The sequence below is a fragment of the Zosterops lateralis genome (assembly GCF_965231275.1).
Source record: "Zosterops lateralis genome assembly, chromosome: 2".
Lineage (NCBI taxonomy): Eukaryota > Metazoa > Chordata > Aves > Passeriformes > Zosteropidae > Zosterops > Zosterops lateralis.
The window spans coordinates 38,405,242-38,429,631 of NC_139763.1; the positions used below are offsets into that span (position 1 = coordinate 38,405,242).

General features: G+C 38.1%; 1 protein-coding gene across 1 annotated transcript; it reads left to right on the plus strand.

The window, feature by feature from the left end:
• Positions 1–1,172: 1,172 nt before the first annotated feature.
• Positions 1,173–11,602, plus strand: SLC10A2 (solute carrier family 10 member 2). The gene is made up of 6 exons (XM_083855119.1): positions 1,173–1,757; positions 4,777–4,895; positions 6,009–6,097; positions 8,284–8,459; positions 9,019–9,176; positions 9,464–11,602. The coding sequence occupies exons 1-6, from the start codon at positions 1,336–1,338 to the stop codon at positions 9,628–9,630; spliced, it is 1,131 nt and encodes a 376-aa protein (XP_083711245.1). The 5' UTR covers positions 1,173–1,335; the 3' UTR covers positions 9,631–11,602.
• The last annotated feature ends 12,788 nt before the right edge of the window (positions 11,603–24,390 follow it).

Here is a 24,390-nt window from a genome sequence, read left to right on the forward strand (position 1 = left end):
TAATGCAGTCATCTCCCCCTACACAATTAAAGGTTTAAAGTGGAAAAAAAAAAGGCAACTCCTATCATTTCACACACTGATGTCAGGCACAAAGTGCCGAGACTTCCAGTGAGAGCCTTGCTTGCTGAAGATAGTTATAGCTTAGCATGTTATCCTAGTAAAAAATATTTCTGTGTTGAAAAGTAAAGATTATTGGGGGGGCATCAATTGCACTTTACATGTCAGACTTGATTTTAGTCTAAGATCCCCACTTGAAGATACTTCGGCCACAAATCTTGAGCACAGGTAAAGAATCATTAACATTCTTCCTCTGAAAACCATCCAAATTTCCAGATTTTCAAGGGAACCCAAGGGGTAAATCTTTAAAAGCTTTCCAAAATTTGACATTGTTTTTGAGCCATGGGAGAGACAGAACACAACAAGCTGTACCAAGAAACCTGCCTCCTAACCTTTGTGCTGCACCCGGCAAAAAAGATGACTTGCATTGTCATCCCTGGTGTGGATGCTGAGCATGTCGTGGCAGGGAAGGGGATGTGGTCAACTTGCTGAGTGCCATGGCTCCACAGTTGTGTGCCAGCCTCACTGCCCTGCTCTCTGCTCCCCACACTTGACTCAGAGAATTTGTCTCCTTCCTCCTCTGCCCTTGCCACCCCACTCTTCTCCTCTTCCACCACTTCCATTCCAAGCTGGATCAAAATGTGACTGTGCCAATTGCACCTGGCAGAAGGTTCTAGTAGGACCTGAATCTCAGTAGAGATTCAGTAGAACTGAATCTCCATGCTGCCAGAAACAAAGATTCCACATCACTCCAATGAGCCTGTGTGTTGTGCTAAATGTTGCATCCGTTGGCAGGAGTTGCAGCTTCAAATCATATCTCAGGACTTCAGCTCATGGTTTCTTGTGTCTCAGTTAATCACCATGCAGACCCCTGTACTGCCAGCAACCTTGCATGCATGAGCAGGTCTCCTGAAGGCATTCAAGAAATTCAAAGAATGAAGTCTAAACTTTCTCTTCCTCTTGTGATTCTTGTTTCATGGGCTTGGCAGCACTACAAGCCTCCTTTACACCCTTAAATATTAACACAGCTATTCTCTTGATGTGGGATTCCTCATTATCATATGAATAAATGATTAATTGTCACTGTACCAAACAAGTGCAACTTTTATAACTATATGAATCAGCACTGAGCCAAACCCTCCAGGAGCAGTAAGGGTTTTCTGCCATTTATTGCACTTTATTGCTTCCTGGATCATTTAAAAGAAGTCACTGGCAAACAAGCATTTACACAGGCTTGAAAGTTTATCACGGATGTAGTGAGAAATTCTGTATTTCAAAATGCAGACAAGCTTTCTTTCCCAGCAATTTAATGCTGGTTTTTTGGCAGAAAACTTCACAGCTTGTCCAGCAAATGCTACTATTTGTGATGGCACATCTTGTGTATTACCAGAAGATACTTTTAATCAAACTTTGAGCGTAGTTTTAAGTACTGTTCTAACAATCATGCTGGCTTTGGTGATGTTCTCCATGGGCTGCAATGTGGAACTTAAGAATTTCTTGGGGCACTTAAAAAGACCCTGGGGTATATTTGTGGGTTTCCTTTGCCAGTTTGGAATTATGCCTCTTACAGCCTTCTTGCTCTCTTTGGCCTTTAACGTCCTTCCTATTCAAGCTGTCGTTGTGATGATCATGGGATGCTGTCCAGGGGGCACAGCCTCAAATGTCATCGCCTACTGGGTGGATGGAGACATGGACCTAAGGTAAGAGCATGTGGCTCTTTACATTGTAAATTTTACATTGAAAAGGACTTTCTGATGTTTTTCTTACCTTCCTGGCACACGCATGATGGTTTCTCCTGGTAAAGATGGTTAACTACTGTAATTGCAGTAAATATAAGCAGAATAGCAAATATCCTTGGTCCATTGGGATTTCATGAGGAAGATATCACAATGGAATTGCGTGTGTGTGTGCATTAGAGAACATCTTTATTGTAAAACTTCAGATCCTGGAGCAAATATCACCTATAAAGACAATTAAGATAACATACATTATGAAAACTTTGCCCAAGTTAAAACTACTTTTCCCCAAGATCTTGAGTAGTAAAAAAATAAAAAAACCCATAGGATTTTAGAACCAGAATCCTCTGTACAAAATAGCAGCTATGCAACTTTTCTTGAAGTAATAGTTCTTGAAAAGAGCTCCTGTGGAAAAATATTTTCCTTCCTTTTGTGTTCTCTACAATGAAAAGACAGGTATTTATTTTCTCTTTGGGAACTAGCTCTAATGAATATCACTTGTGATAATTTTTTCTGCTCCTGGAACCTTATGCAAAGTCTTCAAACTGAGAGAATATTTTACAGGCTAGAAATCACCACTTAAGGCAGCCCTGCATATTGGGGACAATGAAAACCCTCTTTCGTGGCAGTATGATGGTCTCAATGACAAAGTGCTATGAACTCAGAAACAGATGTGTAAGGCAGCTGACAGTGCCTAGGACATCAAACACACAGGAGAAGTGAACCCTATTCTTGATGCAAATTCCATGGGGGGGTTCATTAACTCTAAGAGCCTTTAAAAATAAGACATCTTTTTATTTTTATGTCCTAATTACTTTGGTCTAAAATAAACAGGATCATTTCTCTCTTTCCTACAGAGTAAATTGGAGCATTCATCCAATTTATCACATGCCAGTCTTAACTAGAAATGGAAAAAATAGTAGAAGTAAGAAAGATGTAGAGTTAGGGTAAATAGTCTAAGAATGTTAATATTTGTAGCTTTAATATAACATTTTTCCACCCTTTGAAAATAGTGAACTTTTCTATCACAAACAGGTGTTAATGTAAAAACAGTTTTCAAATTATGAATGAGGTCAGCACTGCTAATCACTGACTTCCTCATTGTAGAGGAAAAATCTATGATATTAAAAACTGTAGGACTCCTAATTTCAATTAATACAGATCTAAGAAACTACAGATGGGAAGATAGTGAGTACAAGGCTCAAATTTTGTTCTAATCTCTCCCTGGAAAAATAAACTGAGCTAAACTTTGCTTGGTCAGCTCTGTATGTTCAGAGTTGCACCACTGAAATCAATGGTAAAAATCCAAATTTATAATGCTATAAACATGAACAGGATTTCTATCCTGTGATGCTGACAGAAGGTGAAGTTAATTGAAAATGCCTTTAAGAGGTTATTCTTCAGGTGAAGACCTGAAGTCAAAGATTTTTGGTCAGTACCTTTGCAAAGATGCAGGGACCAAAGAATACAGGAAGTACAGCAGATTGTCAAGGCAAGCATCTTCTGTTGTCAATAAAAGAATAACATTAGAAGATGTGTGGATGCTTTCTGGAACCACCACAGCATTATAGAAACCTGGCCATCATATCAGACAATGTTTTGGTTTTAACTGTAACATTTTATGATTATGCATTACAACCCATGGGCATTGTCTATAGTCTTGCTTCAAAACTTCTCTGTGCAAATAGATCACAAGTTACAGAGGGAATTAGTTTTATAATTAGCATTATATTCACAGTCAGGTGAAGTATGATGTTTCGTATCTTTCTTAGTAAATCAAACCCAATTGATATCCTCTAATTCTTCCCCATAGAAATATCTCTTGATATTTCACAAAAACAACTGCTTCTGTGGAAACAGGAACAGGGGTTAGAGGATGGCCAGACTTTGGACAAGCAGGTACATTCAGGGAAAGTATAAAGATACAGGAAATACAGAGAAAAAAAATACAGGGAAATTCATCAAACCTTAATTGTAGCCCATGACTCTTTTTCTCTCCAGGAGACTTCTAAAGAAACTCTTTTGCCATAGGCTCCTGCAAAATCCTATTCAGTGACTCTGAAGCAGTCAGTGACAGGAACCAAAATTAATGCATATATTCCTGTGGTTTCTGCATTAATTTTTCTAGGTTTCTCTGGATCTGCACAGTTTGTGGGCCAGGATAAGTAGTCCCTTTTCTGAGGACAAACAACAAAAAAGAAAAATCAGAAGTAAGGCTCAGAAGAAAGCTTCCAAAATCTCTAAACTAGAACCCCCCTCTCAGTATTTTTATGCTAGAAAAATGGAACTTTTATGCATAATTTTATCCATTGTATTCCAATTCTGAGTTTCTTCCTTGTTTTAGATGTCTTGCTTTTTCCTATTTCTTCATTCCTGTAGCAGAATGCATCTTTTTTGTACAACAGAAAACAGAAACATCTTAGTGAAATGCAGCAACAATACTTATGCTAAGCCTCCCTGAGCAATTCTTAGCACCTACTCTTTGGCCTAGAGCAAAACAAGCCAGAAAGGGGAATTTTATTACATGACATATCCTAGACAATGAAATGGATTTCTATGCTGTTGAGTTCAGAGTGAAATTTTAACACTCTAGAACTGTTGTTTTAATGGAAAGCTCCATTTGATGTCCATCTCTGCCCCTGTTCCCTGCTTGCCATCCTCTCTGTAATCCATCTAGACAGGCAGCATGGAGACAGACTTGCCAACCAACCTTCCTGCTGACCACCTGTCTGACTGCCTCCTTTGTAAGAAAAGTTATGGTTCTATGACTGCAGAACACCTTGATATTTCATGGTTTTTTTCTTTTCAGCTGAAGCCATTCCTTGCATTTAGCTTTCCTCTAACCTGATAAACAGGATAAATTGTCTGTAGCCACCAACATTTCTTGCACAACCTTTCATAAGGTGTGAAATGGTAATAAGAAAATGAGAAAGACTATGGGCTAGCGTGAGATGAACTGTCACTGTAATCAATTTCTCTGCAGCATCAGCATGACAACTTGCTCCACAGTGTTTGCAATGGGAATGATGCCACTTTGTCTCTTTATTTACACCAAGATGTGGACTGATTCTAGTGCAATTGTACTCCCCTATGACAGCATTGGTGAGTCCATTTTCCCTTCTGTCTATCCTCCCCTCAGTCACAACCACCTCTATACCATCATTCTGCAGTCAGGAAGAATTTCCTCAGATTTTTAAAAATATTCCTCTCTCTACTTTTTAATAACCTCCATGGTCATTAGGCAGCAAAAATCACTTCATATCATCCACAGCTCTGCCAAAAAAGACTTGAAGCCATTAAAAATATTGTACAGATAATTATGACAAGATTGTGTGTGTTTTTGTTTCCAAATAGTTTTGAGACCTATGTGATTGTGGGATAAGAATATGAAATAATTCATATGGGAATAGCTGCTTCTCCTTGATGGAAATGTTTGTAGCAGCTTTAAGACACAATCCTGCAAAGTGCTAAATGCTGAGGCCATAATCTAGTAAAATACTTAAGCACACGTAGATAATTAAGCAAGTGATTAAAACTGCTGAGTCTCTGAAAAGCTGCAATCTACACTGCCAGGAGTGGCATCATTTGACTTCCTGTCAAAAATCTCATCCAGCTACAAAGAGAAAATAGTTAAGTATTTAGAAATACATGCTCCAGTGCTTTGCCAAGCTGTGGCCCTAGTGCTTATCAAGTGTAGTTCCATGTTGTGCTAATCTTAAAAGCCAGCAAAATCACTTTCACATTCTTCAACTTCACTTCCCATTGTCCTTGGGGAAAAACAAAAATCATATACGCTGCTTGTGCTTTCAAAATAAATACTGGGAGGGAAAGGCCAAAACAAAAGAAGCTCTAAACTGGGTGCTGATACGGTACAGTAGCGAAACACCTGCAGGCAAAATGAACATTTAATATAGCTACTCACATCACAGGATAGAGATGATTAGCACACTCAGATTTCTGTCTGCCTTTCTGATGCAGGTGAATGAGCATGTAGCTCGGCAGAATGGCAATTACTTCAACAGGCTGCCAAAGATACGAGAGTCTATAGAAAAGCAAATGGGCAGGTGCATGTAGAGTGTGTGTGCTCCGGGGTGTGCACACCAGAAACATTCCCTGAAGGGCTGCTCCAGGCCCACAGTCACTTGGCATGCTGTTTGTCCTGTCCTGAGCTCCTGCACCCTACGGGCTCTTACCTTCTCGCTTCTTTTTTTACAGGAATTTCTCTGGTATCTCTTATAGTTCCTGTTTCATTTGGAATATTTGTCAACCACAGATGGCCTACTAAAGCAAAAATCATACTTAAGGTAGGATATATAAGGCTGAAGTATAAGCAATTATGGACAAATTATGGAATCAGTGGGACCACTGAAGCAGTACATTGTTATTCATAGTATTAGTATCTGACTTCATAAGACCTGGAAAGTTTTCAGCAGAAAACAAATGAGGTGCCATGGAAATGTATTGCTTTCCCCCTGCACAAACATGCATGAGTTGCATGCATTATTAGAAACCATCATTATCTAAAGAACCTACTTTTGTCTTTGGCTGCAACTATGTTAGTAATTGAGTTCAGTATATAATGTAAACTGAAATTGGAAGGAAAATCATTCAGGTCAACAGAAAGCAGTTTTTCTCTGCAAAACAATAAAAAATAAAATTATTCTGAATCAAAATGCCTTTCTCCTTTTAAGACAGTTTCCTGATTTTTTGTAGGCCATTTTTTTGAGTGTGAAGTACATTTTTATTAAAAAATAATAAACAGAAAATATTGCAACTCTTATAAAAACAAACAAAATAAATTCACAAAATACAGCTATCTTTGCAAGATGGCTTCATATACATCAAAAATATGGGGATTTTGGCAAAAAAAACTGTTCTCGTCAAAATAATAATAATAATAATAACAACAACAACAACAACAACAACATAATAATAATAATAATAATAATAATAATTCAGCCATATCTAGGGTGGCAGCAAATTAATCACTCTGGGCATTTGGTCTAGGTTTAAAGAGATTTTCAGATGTGCTGAGAATTCTTGGCCTTTATTAACCATTCTTAGTCAATAAATATATTATCTAAATTTTCTTGAAAATTCATCTGTTCACTTGTTTTTACCCATATTTTGTTATCATTACTTCACTATTGGCTCAGATAACACAGAGCACAAGTAAGGTCTTTTCAAGTCAATACATTTTCATTAAACTGCTAGCTTATCATGTTGTATTTTTAAATGAACTCACAGCTTACTATTTCTGTTTAATCAGTTGAGGGAAAAGCATGGGCTTGTACACACATGAAAAGAAACTCTACTTGATCTCTCAGCCAAGGCCCATTTCATTCCTTCTTACCTAGTGGGTGAGCAACCCACAGAATAGTCCATTGAGAGTTTGCTTTGTGTAGGACGATGAAGCAACAAGTGAAGATTGAGCCATAGCTGGCAGATTAAAGCCTATATAGTGAGAAATTCAGACAGGAGAACAAAGACAGGTGAAAGAAGAGCTTGTCATGGCCAGACCATGTTTCTTCTTCCTAGGTGCATGTGGTTAATAGCTCAGCCAAACAAAAGCACTTGTTCACCCAGTGCTCTAAAAATACTTCAGCCAAAGACTGATAAAGCCACTTCAATGGCAATACATGGTTTAGCTGAGGAATGGATTCTCCTAAGCTTGGACTAAGAAGTTTGTCTCTGAGATCGCTGGCAACATAGGCTATAATGATAGACATTCCACTTGGGTATTGAAAAGAGAGTGAGTTATAACTTCTGTAGTAAAGCAGCAGTAAAGATCTCAGTACACTCAGCCACAGGAAATAAGATCAACTGCAGTGCTTAGGTCTATGTAGAAGGGCTATACAAGCTCATAACCAGTTTCCAAGCACAAATTTTTAGCCCCATTAAAGTCTTACCCTGGCACTTCACAGATAATTTCCTAGCACTACATTGCTAGCAATCTAGTGTCGAATTAGCACACACTGTACTAAGCCTCAGATTCACCAAGAGGAGGAGGAAAATGCAGTATTCTACCTATTAGGCTGTCAGTTTCTCAACAACTGTGGGGAAATTTTTCTAATGTGTGCACCATTCTTCACTCATATCACACCTGTAAAATTATTTTTAATCTCCAGCCCTAAGTACAATTATAGTCAAGGATTCAAAAGACTAGATATCTGCTAGAGGTACCTATTACAGCTCTGTCTTGATCTAGAGCTGTAATCACACCTTGAAGTACATTGTACATCTCCTGTTTGGTAAAATGGCAGCTATCTAATCTCTCTGCCTGCTGTGAATTGTATTGCTGTAAACATTAGGTTTTGTGTTTAACAAGACAGTTCAGTGACTCAGAGGCCATCACAGGCATGTCTGACACCATGTTTGTTGCCATTAAATTTCCTTGAGATCACAAATAAGATCATTGAGATCTCATTTGTGCACTATTCTGTGATTGTTTCTATGATTCGGACTTAGTCCCTCTTCCTTTGCTTCACAGGTTGGTTCCATTGTGGGAGCAGTGCTCATCGTGCTCATTGCTGTGGTTGGAGGAATACTCTACAAAGGCTCCTGGGTTATCACACCAAAATTATGGATCATTGGCACCATATTTCCAGCAGTTGGATATGTTTTAGGATTCTTTCTGGCTCGTGTAGCTGGTCTGTCTTGGCAGAGGTAATCCATAGCCTTTTATCAACTGTGTAAAAGATTTTATTTAATGATTAATCAATGCTGAGAATGCTCCCTAAACAAGAGTTATGTAACAGCTAATTTACTAAGACTACTTTTTACAATACTATGTGCAGACAAAACTTTTCTTGTGCACATTTATTTACAGATTCTGACAATAGCATTTCCTCTTTCGTATGTTTTCTCTTTGTGTTTCAATGTCTTACACTCCAAACAAATGAAACAGACCTGACCTGTAAGTGGTTTGAACTGCAGTAAAACTTCTCATGTAGATGCAGCAGTGTACAATTTAGGACATCTTTACAAGAGAGGCAGACAGCGAGTGCCACATATGTGCCTAGATGGTTGTTCACAATCTTTTACAGCTTCTGAACTGACAATAATTAGTAGTACCAGCCATAGGTGGAGTGTTTTGGTGGCTATGTCAGCTGAAGGAAACAATTTTCTTAGTTATCCATTACATTTTTTGCTTATCCAGATTAGCAAAAAGCATAAGGACCCATTGGATGCTATTTTACAACTGTCTTTGTATTATTCCCTTTAGATGTCGTACAGTGTCTCTAGAAACAGGCTTTCAAAACACTCAGCTGTGTTCAACTATAGTGCAGCTCTCATTCACTCCTGAACAACTTGAACTGATGTTTACTTTCCCACTCATCTACAGCATTTTCCAGCTGTTGTTTGCACTAATACTTTTAGGAGGTAAAGTATAGTTATTTTTTTATTATACCACTATAATTATCATTCTTATTACCAATTTAACTTTTCATGTATATGGAGAAAACTTTTCATGTATATGGAGAAGGGATAAAAATAATCAAATGGATTTCAAAGTCAAATCATAGCTTTCAAGGAACTGTCTGGAGGTGTAAAAATGTTTTCAGCAATATAAGAAAGAAAATGTTGCATGGATATATGTTACTACAGGATCTTTTTCAGGCAATTTTTATAATTCTTTTGTTTAATACTAACTATATATTGTTCCTCAGGCTACCGTCTTTACAAAAAACACTGTATGAAAACAAATACAGATGTTGAGAAAACAAATACAGATGTTGAGAAAAAAAATACAGATGTTGAGAAAACACCAGAAAAAGAGGATTCAAAATCAAGTGCTAAAGTAAATGGAGGATTTGTATCAGATACGATGAAATAGACAATTACGTCTGCTCCCATCAGCTGTGAAGATAAAGAATATATGGTTTATTTAAAACGTTTTTCCACAGAAATATTTAACAAAAGAAGAACTGCTGATATTTTACAGTGAGACTTCAAAATTATTAACTTAAGAAAGATCTATTTTGATTTTGAACATGGTTTTTTCCACAATTGTAGAATCTGGTTTTGAGGCTAATTCCCTAAAAAATGTAATGTTCTATTATGGATTATTTAACAAAAAGCAGAATAATGTTGGGTTATTGCTAAAAAAAAGCAGATATCTGCAATACTAACCCCAGCCCATGGTCCTGAAAATCTATCTGCTAGTCTCAGCCTCACCAAAACAAAGAAAAATCTTGTGAAAGTATCTGAGCAGGAACAGGACATGGACATGGAAGATCTGGTAAGGCTGAATATGAATCAAGAATGAAATTGGACCAAGCCAATAATGAAATAAAAGTTTCATTTAGGTCAATCTGGGCAGACTAAAGCACTGTATTAATTGCTTGAAGCATTAATTTACTCTAAAGCTATAATTTTAGGAACTGCAAGGCACCTTATGACTCCATATTTTTTTTCCTAAAGTAATAGAAAGTAATAGAATGTAATAGTCTTAAAACTTTGATCTGGGTCTTTTAGGTGCTGGAAACAGGAACAGAGAGACAAAGGTGAGGGCTTAAGCCTTGAGCAATTTTAGTGACAGCAGTGACAGCTGCATACAAAAGAGCAAGCAGAGGTTCTGGAAGTGTAAGGAATTATCAGCTTCTGCACTGAAAAGAAGGCATTTGAAAATGGAACAAAAAATTTCCCTGATTCATCCAGGACTGCTTCCACCAATCCTAACATGAGACAGCAGTGCTTGGAGAGAGTTATATATTTTCGTTATTTTATGAGCTAAATAAATTTGAACTGGCCGGATGTCTTTGACATGTAGACATTGGTATAGTTGACACTTTTAAGATTTTATTTCTATCAACCACCAATGGAAATAATTGGATGTAAACATACATTATACATTGTTTATTTCTGAAAATTCAAGAGTACATGTGGGAATCTCTCCTAATTGTGTGGAGAAAATGAGTAAAATTCTAAGAGAAACAGTGCAGTAAACTACTTGCAGCTGTTATTTCTTCAGGAAACACTCGGTTACATCAGTCCCGTAGCTGTTATGTAAACAAAATATCCAGAGAACTTCAGGTAAATGAGTGAGAGTTTGGCTGACCAAAAAATTCAGGAGTGAACCTACTATCAGCATATGGAAACAATGGAAACAATACACCTTTGTGTCATATTCAAGTGGATCTTCCAAGGTATGGTGAGGTAATGTGGCAGGCTTTTTACAACACAACTGTAATTGTGGAATTCAAATTCCCAAAGTCTAGCTTTCTACTGCTGTAGAAACATGCCCAGTACTAAACAAAGAATAAATTATTGCTGTCTACCATATTTTGGGGAAAGGGTCTCAAAATGTTCCTGAGTTCTGTGAGGCTTGAAGCTGCTTTACTTTTGGCAGGGAGATCAGAATGTTCCTAACTTCCAAGGAGGAGTTCAACACTGAGTGAGAGTTAGTACACAACGAGCTCTTCTGTGTTTCATGGAACTAAGATTAAACAAAACAATGTGGCAAAGACTGCTATGGAGAAATCATAAATTGTGAAATAACACATTCATCAAGAAAAGGATAAGCTGTTATTTGTAACATCTGTACTAAAATGGTTATTGTCTTGCTCCTGCATCCATCAAAAAAAGGACAGTGGAAGTTAGTTAGGATCATGTCTTTCTTACGAAGCTGCTACTCTTCCCCCATGCTTGCTGAACTTCAATGTTTCTGTGTACATTTCAAACAGAGCTTGAAAATGTATTGAAGAATAATAGTTTGTCTTTCTTACACTGTGTGTGCGTTTGTGTGTGTGTGTATTTAACACAACTGTATAAACATTGAACTAAATAAAGCCAGAAACTATTTATAATTTTGCCCAGTGGAGTAATTTAAGGTGAAAATAATTGAGACCAAAACCGAACATGCAGACAGAGTTTATAGCTTTGAGATGTAACAAAAACATCTCATGTTATGTGCCACATGGATATGCTTAATAATCAAAGAACCATGGAGCAGTTTGGGTTGGAAGAGGCCTGGAAATGTCATGTAGCCCAACCTTCCTGCAATGAGTATCTTCAACTAGATCAGAGCCCCATCCTACCTGATCTTGAATATTTCCTTCTAAATCTCCAGCTGTAGAAGTGAAGTCTGGGCAACACCAGTATCAGACCACTTGAGGTGGCCTATCTCACAGTAGTGTGAGAACCATTGGGGAAGATGTGTCCTCTCTCCAGAGGTGTCCACAAATATTTTTGGCTATATATAGACCTATAAATACTGGGATATGGGCTATTCAGTTGCAGGGGTCTGGTGGCCTCCAACCTTGCAGTTACTGTTGTCTTGGTATTGTCAAGAGGAAAACCCTGGACTGCTGAGATCAGCTTGTTTAACCTGCTCAGTGTCACCTCCTCACATTCCACAGTCTGAAAATCCTTTCAAGGAAAGGCAATATCACTGAGTCACCACTGCTTTTTAAGCAATCTATGTACAGAAACGACCTGTGGATGGGACATTGCAGCTTGTGCAATTTAAAAGCATCGCACAGCATTGTTCAGGCTAATAAATGCCCATTCTAATTAACTTTTACACATACTGGCAATCAGGGATTTACCACTTCCAAGAAGTTATACAGGTTCTAGGCTACCATTGCTAGTTTACTTTTAGATAGTCATTCATGTCCAGAGGGCCTGGGTGGTCCATGCCTTTGCTGCAGTGCTGGTTCTCAAGCTGTTGCAGCCAAAATGAGACAAAGCATTTCTAAGGACAGACACCCTATTAATTGAAATGACAGTTGAATTAATGCCTCACTCATCTCAAGTAGTATAAGGCCTACAAAGATGCAAAAACATCACACATGCCAAGCCAATCTGTAGCCATAAATCTGGATATAAAGATGCACTCCCTGGTTAGCACAGGATTAATCCTGCCCACTGTCTCCAAATTTTCCATCTCTATAAAGTTGATTTAGACAACCTGACTTAGACCAAATATCTAAATTTTTAATCTCGGACAGAGGAAAAAAAAAAAGAAAATTGAAATTATTACCTCTTTTTATCTTTCTTTCTTTTTCTGCATAAGGTCTCTGAGCATTCAGTTTGTCTCCTTTAACCAGGAAGATAGGCTCCCTAGTTGAGAAAATAAAAACTAGACAAAATAAAAGACTGTATTGTGATTCTAACCTTCTATTATAGAACTTCTAATATAACTAATTTCTCATCTGACTTAAAGACAGGTGGAAGAACTGGTAAAGTCATGCAATGTGCAGTGTTAGTCAGAAGAGAGTATAATTTGGATAGAATTAACAAGCAAATTAATTTGCCATTTACATTAAATGAGTTTCTTGTTTCAAACTAATCAGGTTATGATGTTCAAAACCTACTTTTATAATATCTGACAGTCAGTATAATTTTTGTCAGCCACATGAAAGAAAAATGAGCTTATTTTTTTGCTGTCCAACCAATAAACATACTGTACACTTGATGCAAATCTAAAAGAATAATCAGTGTTCCCAAGTTCCCGAGCTACAAACCTTCACTTCTTGGTATCTGACCAGAATCTGGTCTCCACAAATTAATTGTATTGCTTGCTTGCATCCAGAATACAGTAAATATAGTGTAACAGTTCCATAACCAAATGGTAACCAACCAGGACTGACTGGATCTTTCAAGCCAGAACTGAAGGGCAGTAGAAGTAAATTTCTGCTTCTGTCTCATAAGGAATATTAATTTTGCTTCAGAATATCTCAGTTATAAAAGTAAAAATAACTTTTACTTGCCAGGATATCTGCAAATTTTCAAACTGAAATTGCAAAATATGGATAACCGAAGTTTCTGAAGGAGTCCTAATTTGTTTTCATGAATAGACATATGCTGTGGAATTATATCACCCTCTCCCTTTAATTTCCATTAAATTTAGGCACCTAAAAATCAGCTTTAGGCATCAACCTTCATACTTCTCTGGAAAGAATGAATTAGGACAGGGATTTAGGACAGGGAGAATTCTGGAAGGAGACAAAGACATTGTGCAGAGTCAAGCATGAAATTCAGTTGCCTGAACACAGGCAACTGTGTGATGTGAGATGCCCTGGGTTGTCCTGCCTGGATTTCTGCTGCCAGTCCAGGAAGTCTTCTGTAAGTCCTATGTCCTGCCTTCACTTATCATGGCCTCACAGCAACTAAAATGGCACCACGCACTTGTTTAATCAGCCTAATCCTCCTTGTGAATTCTGTGTAATTCATCCTTGTTTGCAGGGTTTCCCGAGATATATATGAATTCTTCCAATCAGATGAAAAGTCAGCACTTCACATGGCATAATTGTAAGGCCATAAGAAGATTCTTGTGATATAGTGTAAAATATTTCAGAATTTAGGAAAAAAGAAACAACAAAAGTGTTACTTTCAGCTGCCTCTAAGAACTGACCAAAAGCATATCTCCTTAAAAAATTTCTCCTAGCCTCGCATCTCCCCCTAGAATTACATGGGACTTGGAAAGGTCCAGAGATAAAATTAAGTGAGGACATTCTAAATTATGTCTATGTAAACAAAGACTATACACAAAAGTATTAGTGATTTATCTACTTGCTTATAATGGACTTAATGTAAAATTATTCAATCAATTACCAATTTCTCTTGAAAGATCATTAATCAGCCTACTACCTTAGATGAAGTTTGATTGAGGAAAACATGAAGCTTTTGAAATATTAAATTGAAATAAAGGGCATCATCTTCTGGGCTGAAATTATTTGGGGATTCAGCCATGGGGAATGAACTTTTGCTTTTCTAAACACCAGTTGAGAAATCTTTTGCAAACACAGCAAATACTTTAAAAATCCAAAGAAAGGGAAGGGAAAGCTTAACACTGAAGAAACTTCTTCTTGACCATATGAGGAGTGGAACAGCTCCTTTAAGTAGTTCACTTCCTGGATGATATGTCCTAGATATTGTTACAAAAAGGTTTTTGTTCAAGGCAAACAGAGCCCAGTTAGTTTCCCTTAGAGCACACAAGGCACATGTAGAGTTTCTCATTCGCCGCTATTCGTTCCTGGCTATGAGAAATATTAGCAATTACACACCCAGTGTTTCTACTCACACAAATTTAAAATTGCTTCATATCTTATAGATGTAACTTAATTGCTGCAGATATACTGATTAGGTCTGCTGATCAGGTATCATTAAGGTAATTTGATACATTCTTTTCAATATGACTGCAGACCTTCTGTCTCCATCTTCTGCAATGAGTTCAAGTATTACTCATTTGGGAGATTTCATCACAGTTTTTAAATACGCTTTCCCCCATCTGAATTCAAACTAGAAGTGAGGAGGTCATATTGAGATGGTAAGGCCCTGATTAAATAATTTGATGGTACAATTAATTCCCCACAAGTGGAATTAACTGCAGGGGATTAATGAAAATGTCAGGGTTACAGGTTGTGCTGGTGATGTGTTTCTAATGTCAGTAGTAAATCTGCTGTAGGTAAAACACAAATTCTTTCCACTAAAGGCTTTTTCTTTAAAAATATATCCTGAACTCATAAAATAAACCACAGCTAGCATGGAACAATTTTCCATAAAAGTGCAACTACTGAGGAAACAGACAAAACATACAGCTTGCCTGGAAGAACACATATTTCAGATTTAAGAGATCCAATCATTGCTTAAAAAAAGATTAAATTAATGCGCAATATCTAAAAAATGGGCTTTAGTAAAAGGTGAAAAGAAGACTGATTTATGGACAATAAATTCATTGTTAGCAATTTAATATGATGTTTAAGGTAAAGCTCATAGGACAGTCTTTAATAATTGTTTGCTGGAAGGTGCAGAGATTTGTGCCCATACCTATTACACCATTTTCTAAAGCACCTACTTGTGTCATTGCCAAGTTAACTGAAGATCTGAGGTTCTTGTGTTTGTTTGTGCAGTCATCTCCAGTAAACATTAAATCTAAGGAAAAGCACAAACTGTTTTCAAGTATTTTTCCTGTTGAAAGGGAAATAACGTCTGAGTAGAAGTATAGAACAGTTATACCAAAATGAACAATGTAGTGATGGATGGACAGGAGAAAATTCAAATAAAATTATTTTTTGAAGACATACTTAGCTGTCTAGAGATGAACCACTCATCACACCAATTATTTCTGTCTATTTTGTATCACTTCACCTGTTTTCCTGTATTTTTCAGAAATCTTCCTCAGAAACCATTACATACACAAATGAAAACTGTCAGAAAAACAGTCAGAAAATATTAACCAGGCAGATTGTTTACAATATCAAAACCACAAAGGATATTTGCATCACCACAGGAATATGGTCAGATTAGTTTGCAATTGAAGAGAATATCTCATTGTGGTCTTTGCAGTCACACAGGAACACAGGTGCTACAAAGTGTGTAGAGGGTTCAGCTGCGTGAGTTGGGAGGTGAGGAATCAGGTATGGCTGGGAGAGGAATCTGTGTTCAGGCAGTGGTGAGCAGAGAACACTATTTCACTCCTTGCTCTCCAACTACACCAGCTGTACTTGCACCATCCATGTGGGCAATGGAGAGGGATGAGGCAGTCACACTCTCTGTGCTTACTTTTCTCCATTTGGTTCCCTACAGACCAGAGTCAGACCACAAGCCACCATTTAGGCTTGTTCATACAAGAGAATAGGCTGGAGTCAGACACAAATCCAAGCTAACCTGACAGTAGAGATGAAAGTTGAGGTTATCCCTTTTCTAGGAAATAACCTGGGGAGCAGTTTCTGACCCCAAAGCCAAGAAACACCATCTCATTCACATGCACAAAGCTCAGCTCTTTTCCTCCAGGAGTATGAAAAACACATTTCTGGCTCCCTTCTGGGAACCTTCTCCTTCATCAGCCCAAGCCTGGCGCCACTCAAGAGTGCTAGGTCACGAGAGCTGAAGCTGTGCCAGGAAGGGTGCAAACAGTCATGAGACAGCCCTCAAGCCAGTGCCTTCCTCTTGGCTTATTTACTGGTGTAGATGTAACAATACATGCCCAAACCCATTTTTTGTCTTTAAACATTCAGAGTTGTCTAGCTTTATAGGAGCCAGAGAATTCAGGGTAAAGACCATGTATTTCTCCCTATTGTTTCCTTATAGACTTCTGGCAACTGTGACTCATGTTGTTAATGATAAATTAAGCTTTAACTAAGTAGATATTTCAGTTAGAAAAAATTCTGTTTCTGTGGAAGAGAGCCTCCATTTATACAAAGAAATGAACATGTTCATTCCAAAAGAATACTATATTTTTGATGTAATGTTGGGTTTGGTTTTTTTCAGTTTAGTCATGGTGCCATTTACACTGCACTTTGAACATTACATATTTTTATTGCTAAATAAATTAATGGCTATGAGAGGGAACGAAATTGATCCCTGGAATTAAGTTCTCAAAGGAGAATTTCTACTTTTTGACTGTGTTACGAAGGCTAATTGTATTGTATTGTATGAGCTATTTATGTTTAACTGCAGAGAACTACAGGGCCAGATTCAGAGATGATGTGCTGTCTTTAGGCAGGTATTTCAAAAGGTTTGTGATTCACATGTCAACGGTGCTATTTATTCCTGCATGTGCTGTAAGTTCATCCCAGCCAGCAACTAAGTTCCATGCAGCTCCTTGCTCACTCTCTTCCTCTCAGTGGGATGGAGGGAGAATCAGAAAAAGGTAAAACTCTGGAGCTGAGATTAGAATAGTTGAATAATTAAAATAAAGTATATTAATAATAATGATAATAATTATTATTATTTTGTTTTATAAAAGAGAGAGAGAGAGGTGAATAAAACTCAAGAAAAACAAGTGATGCACCATAAAATTGCTTACCATCCACTGGCTGATGCCCAGCCCATCCCTGAGCAGTGATTCTTCCCTCCCAGCCAACTCTCCCCAGTTCATATACTGAGTGTGACATTCTTCTGTATGAAATATCCATTTGGCGGGTTTGAGCCAGCTGTACCAGCCATACTGCCTCCCTCCCTCCCAGCTTCTTGTGCATCTCCTCACTGGCAGAGCATCAGAAACCGAAGTCTTTGACCCAGCATAAGCACTACTTAGCAACAATTGAAACATCAGTGTGTTAACAATGCTATACTAAATTCGAAACACAGCACTGTACCAGCTCCTAGGAAGAAAATTAACTCTTTTCCAGACAAAACTGGGACAACATTATAAGAAACAGCAGAGTAGGAGGATTAGTGCTGTGAGACTGCTCAGTCAGATACATAAACACCTTTGCAAAAATGCAAAACTGTTTGTTGCACTTCATGGTAAGCTCTTCAGAAAAGGTACCTGAATTCCAGAGACATATTACAGTTTTATCTTGGAGTTCCTCAGTTAAGTAACACAAGCATGCAGACTCTGAAAGTACTTACACATCATTCAGGCCAGAAACAAGCTTACCCCAATGCCCAGCAAGGACCTAGAAAGGAGGAATTCTGCCACTAATTGCTCCTCGGGGTCTCAATCTAACAGGCATGTTCTTAGCAAGCCCACTTGAGTCCCAGAGCAACAGCACGTTTCTGCTGGTCTTTTTGTATGCAATTGTCGCTGATGATCCATTTTCTACTTTCTTGTCCTTCTTCTGTCAGTGTATATCAGACAAATCACCTTTGCTTTGGAAGAGTAGGGGAGGGCAGAGGGACAGAGTTCGATTTCCTCTTCCATCTAAGGAGATTTAAATCACATTTCTCAATTCCCTAAAGAAAGCTCAACCACTGAATTATTTTTATTATACTTGTGCTCAACATATATCAGCACCCTTAGCACAGAGCCTTTGAGCCAAGTTGTCCTTGTTGTTCTGCTCTCGACTGGCTTCCACTGTGTCTCTTCTCTGAGTGACTGTGACTTGTCAAAGCAGAAGTCCTGTGTTCCTAGCAGCATGGAATTTATCCCTAGAGGTGGTACAACTGTTTATGTTCCTGAAAATTATGCAAGAGCACAGAGAATAGTGTGTAAGCACCCAGGGGAATGTACAGAGCACTGTATGGTACAGTACTGTTCCCAGACTCTTCACTAGAGTAATTGGACTGAGCCAGCAGCATATGTGGATTTTGACTTATTCACAAAGTTTGATATGGAAGCATTTGTTGAGGCCTATGTTTTATCCCCTTAGAAGAGAGCAATGACACTGATGGTGTAGTGACACAGGACTGAAAGATGCCTGAGAACAGACACCACCCCCTGCCTTTGCGGCTGAGAACCTCTTCAACCAGAGGGAAAGTAACCATGAGCACGGCTCAGCTGGTGGACTGTAGGAGAATGACAAACACAGCTGCATCCCTGAGCTATGTGTGTCAACAGCAATCAGTGTCAGCCAAAGCACCTCAACTCCTTACACACTCCAGTCTGTGGGTGAAGATTCTCCCATGCACAAGGGAAAATGACAAGATGGCCAGGAGGAAAGTCTGCACACAGGATTGCAGTTCATGTCCACTGCTAGTTGGTTTTGCAGTACTTACCAGTATTGGCAAAGGCCAGCCCCCAGCACTGTGGGCTTGAGTCAGGCCGGTCCTCTGCTTTAATGGTGTGTACATATGTATATATATATAGTGAGACAATCTTCTCCTGGCTGTGTGGATGTACCTGGGCCTCCATCTGAGATATACCTGAGCATGTGCCAGACCCATCACAGACAGCTCTGGTCTCCTCAGGAGGGAAACCTTGCATTCAGAAAAGCACTGTTGTACACACCAGCTCTTTGTCAACAGCTGGTAGATAACGCCATGTATTGCATAGAACTCAACAACAAATGATAAGTCTAGACACAGCCAGAGGGGTGCAGAGAACACCTCCATCCTACTTCAGTTTATTTATTCCAGAAATACACATGTGAACATACGAATAGGTATAAGCATAAAGGACCCTATAAGGAGAGAAAAGAAATGAAGATGACAGGTAGCAGTAGAAGTGTGAGAAGCTGAGCAACTACATTAACTATTGATGGAAATAAAGTCTGAGCAGAGAGAAACAGAATGGATACAACAACAAAAGGAAATCCAGAACTGTTAATTGCAATACTGCAATCCAACCAAGGGCTTTAATATAAAACTGAGACGAGGGCTCAGAATTAGCAAGAACAGGTTTTAGACAAAAACAGTATGCAAAGCCTTTCATTTTGACACCAAGAACTGCCAAAGAATTAACTTTTTTCAGTATTCCTCTTTTGCTCTATGAAAACGTACCTTCAAACTTTAGAGGTCAAAACAGTTTACAAAGTAACAGCTCCAAGTTTAATATTCCTTCTGTCTTTAACTACATGCTGAATCAACTAGGGCGTGCCACACACTTTTACCAATGAGTCCCATCTTTACAGCCCCAGAGATAAAAAAGTCTTTTCTTATCAGATAAATTTCAAGCGATATGAGAAAATAGCTCATCTAAAAGATGCACTTTGGATTAGAAGGTGAGCAATGGACAACTGCTAAATGGCAAAGAATCAATAGAAAATAATGTATTTTCCTGTTCAACCAGTACCCTGCTAAATATAAAAAGATCTGTCTAATTTTATTCCTTTAAACAAACAGTTCAGTCAGTTTTTCTCTGTAACTTTCAAGCAGAATTTAGTTTTACTGGCTGCAGTACAGGCCCGATCTCCTCAGCACACTTTAATTTGTCTGGTTAGTTTACATCAGAAAAAGTGAGATCCACACTAAACAGTTTCAAATCGTGCACTGTTTCACTGAATTTTTGACATAGACTGAGCTTCCATAGAAAAATGGTGTACTGTAGCAAATATAATCTATTTATTCTTAGGAAAAAATCTTAGAAAGCAGTCTAAGCAAGTATGAAATATTTTAGCACCATGTTACTCTGCGCTTATTAAGTAGTAGACTGCACCAATTGGTTTTCTCTTTCCTCCCTAACTCTGATATTAAACTCGTGAAGGTTGATCTGACTTTAGTGTGGAGAAAGGTTTTCCACAGATGATTGGTATTTGTGAATTCTGATTTTAGACTAAATTTAGATCTCAACACAGATAATTGTAATCCTTTTTTGCAGTTTAATCAATCCCTTGAAATTTTGGCCTAAGCGATAATGAATACTCCATGTCTTGAAGCACTATACTAAATTTACTTTCTTTTCAGAACAAGAGTGTGTTTTGGCTGAAGAAATTTTGATGTGAATTCCACATTTTATCCTATACCACCAAATTAAACAATCTCAATAGTCTTTAAAAAACAGGTAACTATGGAGTTAAATTATAGGTCATTTCAGACCTGTCACATTCTATTTCAATTGGGAAACAAGTTACTCTGTTGCTGCATTTGTTTTTCCTTCCTTCCCACTAGCTTACATTATTTCATCTTTCTCCCTTTTCCATTCTATGTCCTGAAGCTAAACTTTTGAAATTATATGAAATATTTACACAGCAATCAGAAAATATCAGCATTTAATGTGACATATGATGGGAGCAGGAAAACTGAGCTCCGGTTTCATTTTGCATAATCAGTTCCTGAGATCAGATGGTTTCACTGCACGGTAGGATGTGCCAGCAGAGTGCATTCAAATAAAAAGAACAGAAGACCATAAATATTATCTACAGCAAAATGTGTGAAAAAAGTTATTGCTTCTTTATGTATCTTGTTCTTGAATACTGTCATCAGAGATATGAGATAGCAAGGTGGAGTACAAATCCCTGCACTAATTGGTTTAATTTTTAGCTCTGAATGACATAGGTATAAGATATGCTGATAATCTACTGTCAAGATGCATCTGCTTCTACTGAAGCATCTTTTTACCCAACTCAATGAAACACCAACCCAGATAACCCAAGAGGAAACAGATAACCAATTAGCCTCATGAATATGTCCTTGGCCAGTCTGCCTTGGTGGATGTGAACAAATGTTCTTTCCATTACTGCCCCTCCCTGCACTGGAAGTCATCATTCTGCTTGTTCACACAGCCCATGGGATGATCATCCCACATGGCCCAGAATCACAGAATCATTTAGGCTGGAAAAGACCTCTAAGATCAAGTCCAACCATGAACCCAGCAGTGCCAAGTCCACCACTGATTCCTGAAGAGCAGATATATCTCAGGTACTGGGAAAGGCCCTCCTCACTCTTCTTGTGAAAGACACCACTTCCTTAGGCTTAGCTGTAAACAGAACTACACCCTGGCTATATAATATCAAAATCGTTGATGTGCAGCCAATTTTCAGAACAGTGTTATTCAATCTGTGTATTACACAGTTACTACCACCAAGAAGATGGATGATATACTCATTTCCTTCTCTTACCACCAATAAATCTATCTTTATCCTCCCCAGTTCCTGGGGGCTATTTGACCCGTCTTCCTTTGCTCCCCCTGTATTTCTTTCCATGCATCACCTTGAATGGAGAGGTTTTATTGCACTGACTGGAATGTCATGCCAGATCGGAAGATGGTATGACACCATTTATGCAATGACGTACACATCTCAGAGAAGTCATTGTGTCTTCTTTCTATCTAATCTAAGGGCTTATACTGCAGGCATTATTATGACTTCTAAGTGTTTAATTATCTTAGGTAATATTCTACAAAGATTACAACACAATATTTCCATCAGATTCCATTGCCATTTATTCTGGTTTTGCTGACTCAAATGACAGAAGTCTCCTGGGTGTGCCTTTAATCATGCATGATCTGCAAGCTGAAGAAGTTTGGTTTCCCATGCCCTATATGGCAACATCATTTTAATGTCAAAAATATATTCCTTTCTTTGCTGAATTCTCTTTTCACAAATGCTGATACTTCACAACTGACTCTGTTCCACAGAAATTCAATACTCTAATTTAGTGTCTTTCATAATTTATTTACCAAAAGAGTCAAGATCTGAATCTTTGTGCACTTTTAATGCTACCATCTAGCTCTACTGCATGCATGCCCTGACACATTACTTCAGAAGCCTTCAGTTACATACCAGCTGCCCTCTCCATTTTCTTCTGTCATTGCACCCAACCCTGATTGCCTCCCAGAGTAGGTACCTGCTTCTTTTGGAGCAATGCATGAGCTCAGCACAAGACTAAAAAACATTCGACTCCCAGGTTTTGGGGTAATTTCCTTGTAGGGTGGCACAGACAGCAGGCAAAACCAGGCAGCTGGCACTTAATGCTCTCATGTTGAGCTAAGGCAAAAAGAATGTGAACAGGTCCATTTCCATCCAATTATGTTTTATGTTTGCAGACCTGTTCTTCAGAGATTTTGTTTTTGTCTTTCATGTTAATTGGCTAAAATAGCATAAGTCAGATCTGATCAAAAACACTCAGCAGTGCACTAAAAGAGGGAAAGTTGAGAGGGGAAGGTCAGTCATGTAAAGGTGTGATGCAGTCAGTATGAGCCAAGTTGCTAAAGGGTTAGCCCTCTAAATGGCCAAGCTAAATAAGATACAATTGGTGCTAAGTTAACTTCCAAGAGCTCCCAAGTGTAGGCTTATGAATGTCTGGAGGGACAAGTATCTTTCAATTGTGCTGTATTTAACTTGGCAATTTAAATGGCAAAAGTCCTTCCTAACTTGGCTCTTGATACAAATATCACACCTTTATATGGCTTAACATCTTTTATAAAGTAGAATTTTTTTGTTCATGTTAATTAGATATTGCCATATGTGTGTACATAATAGTCAGATATATAGACACACACTCACATAAAATACATGCATCTATTAGATATCAATGGAAATTCTCATAGGGTAGGTAAAATTTTCCTACTTCTGGCATATAACATACACTCAGAGTTTAAGTCTTGAGGAATCTAGTTTTCTTAAAGCAAGTTCCTAAGGACCCAGATAGTCCAAGGAGAAAAGAAACTGTAATGAAGGCTTGTGGAAAGAAATCTTGTCTAATTTGACTTGTTACTTGTATTATCTGGTAATTTGAGGGGGAAGTGAGAAGGGAAGTGTCTGCTTAGAATTTCAAATGAATCACCAAATAAAGAGAACTGGATTTTCCAGTGATACACCTTTTCCTGATATCTGAATTAAAGATTGATGGGAGTTGCTAAAGATTGAATGAGGTCACACTGTAGGGGTGAGATGGGCATTGTGCAGGTGTTCTCCACCATGGGAACCAAATTCAAGTGATTAAGGGCTAGAAAGAGTGGTGGAATTAAATTTCTTTTCAGTAAATCCTTCCCTTGCATTGACATGACTGAGGTCAGAAGCTCTCTCTTTCGTACTTCATCTCTTAATTTTTACTGTGATGTGCAATGAATCTCCACTACTATTTGCTATTTTAGTAACCCAGATGTTCTTCTGAAGGATAGCAGTAAGAAAATAACTGGAGGTAAATTGATCTGTATTGATTTTTCCAGAATGCCAGCCTCATTTACCCTCAAATTTTAAACTGTACATTGTGTGAGCTCAACTTAAAGCACTTTAACCCTCTGATTTCTAAAGGAGCACTTGTCTCTCCTAACATTCATCCTTTACAGATAATACAAATAAAATAAATAAATAACTTTTTTGGTTTACTTTGCACTGATTTAAATGAAGGAGATATAAGAGGGAGACATAGATTTACAGGCTGAGAAGGTATGTTTTCTGGGAGAAACCAGATTTTGTTTGGGCACCTTTGGTTTGGAAAGTGTTTGCTCCCACAATTCCTTTGTTATGTATCAGGCTTGAAAGTTAAATTTCACTTCCCCACCATCTCTCAACAAAAGTATTGAAGTGAGAAGGCAGATTACAGG

Coding starts and splice junctions, on each gene's coding strand:
- SLC10A2 (XM_083855119.1), top strand. CDS start 1,336: ATGCAGACAAGCTTTCTTTCCCAGCAATTTAATGCTGGTTTTTTGGCA. Junction 4,896..6,008: donor ACTCCCCTATGACAGCATTG/GTGAGTCCATTT, acceptor CTTTTTTTACAG/GAATTTCTCTGGTATCTCTT. Junction 8,460..9,018: donor GCTGGTCTGTCTTGGCAGAG/GTAATCCATAGC, acceptor TATTCCCTTTAG/ATGTCGTACAGTGTCTCTAG.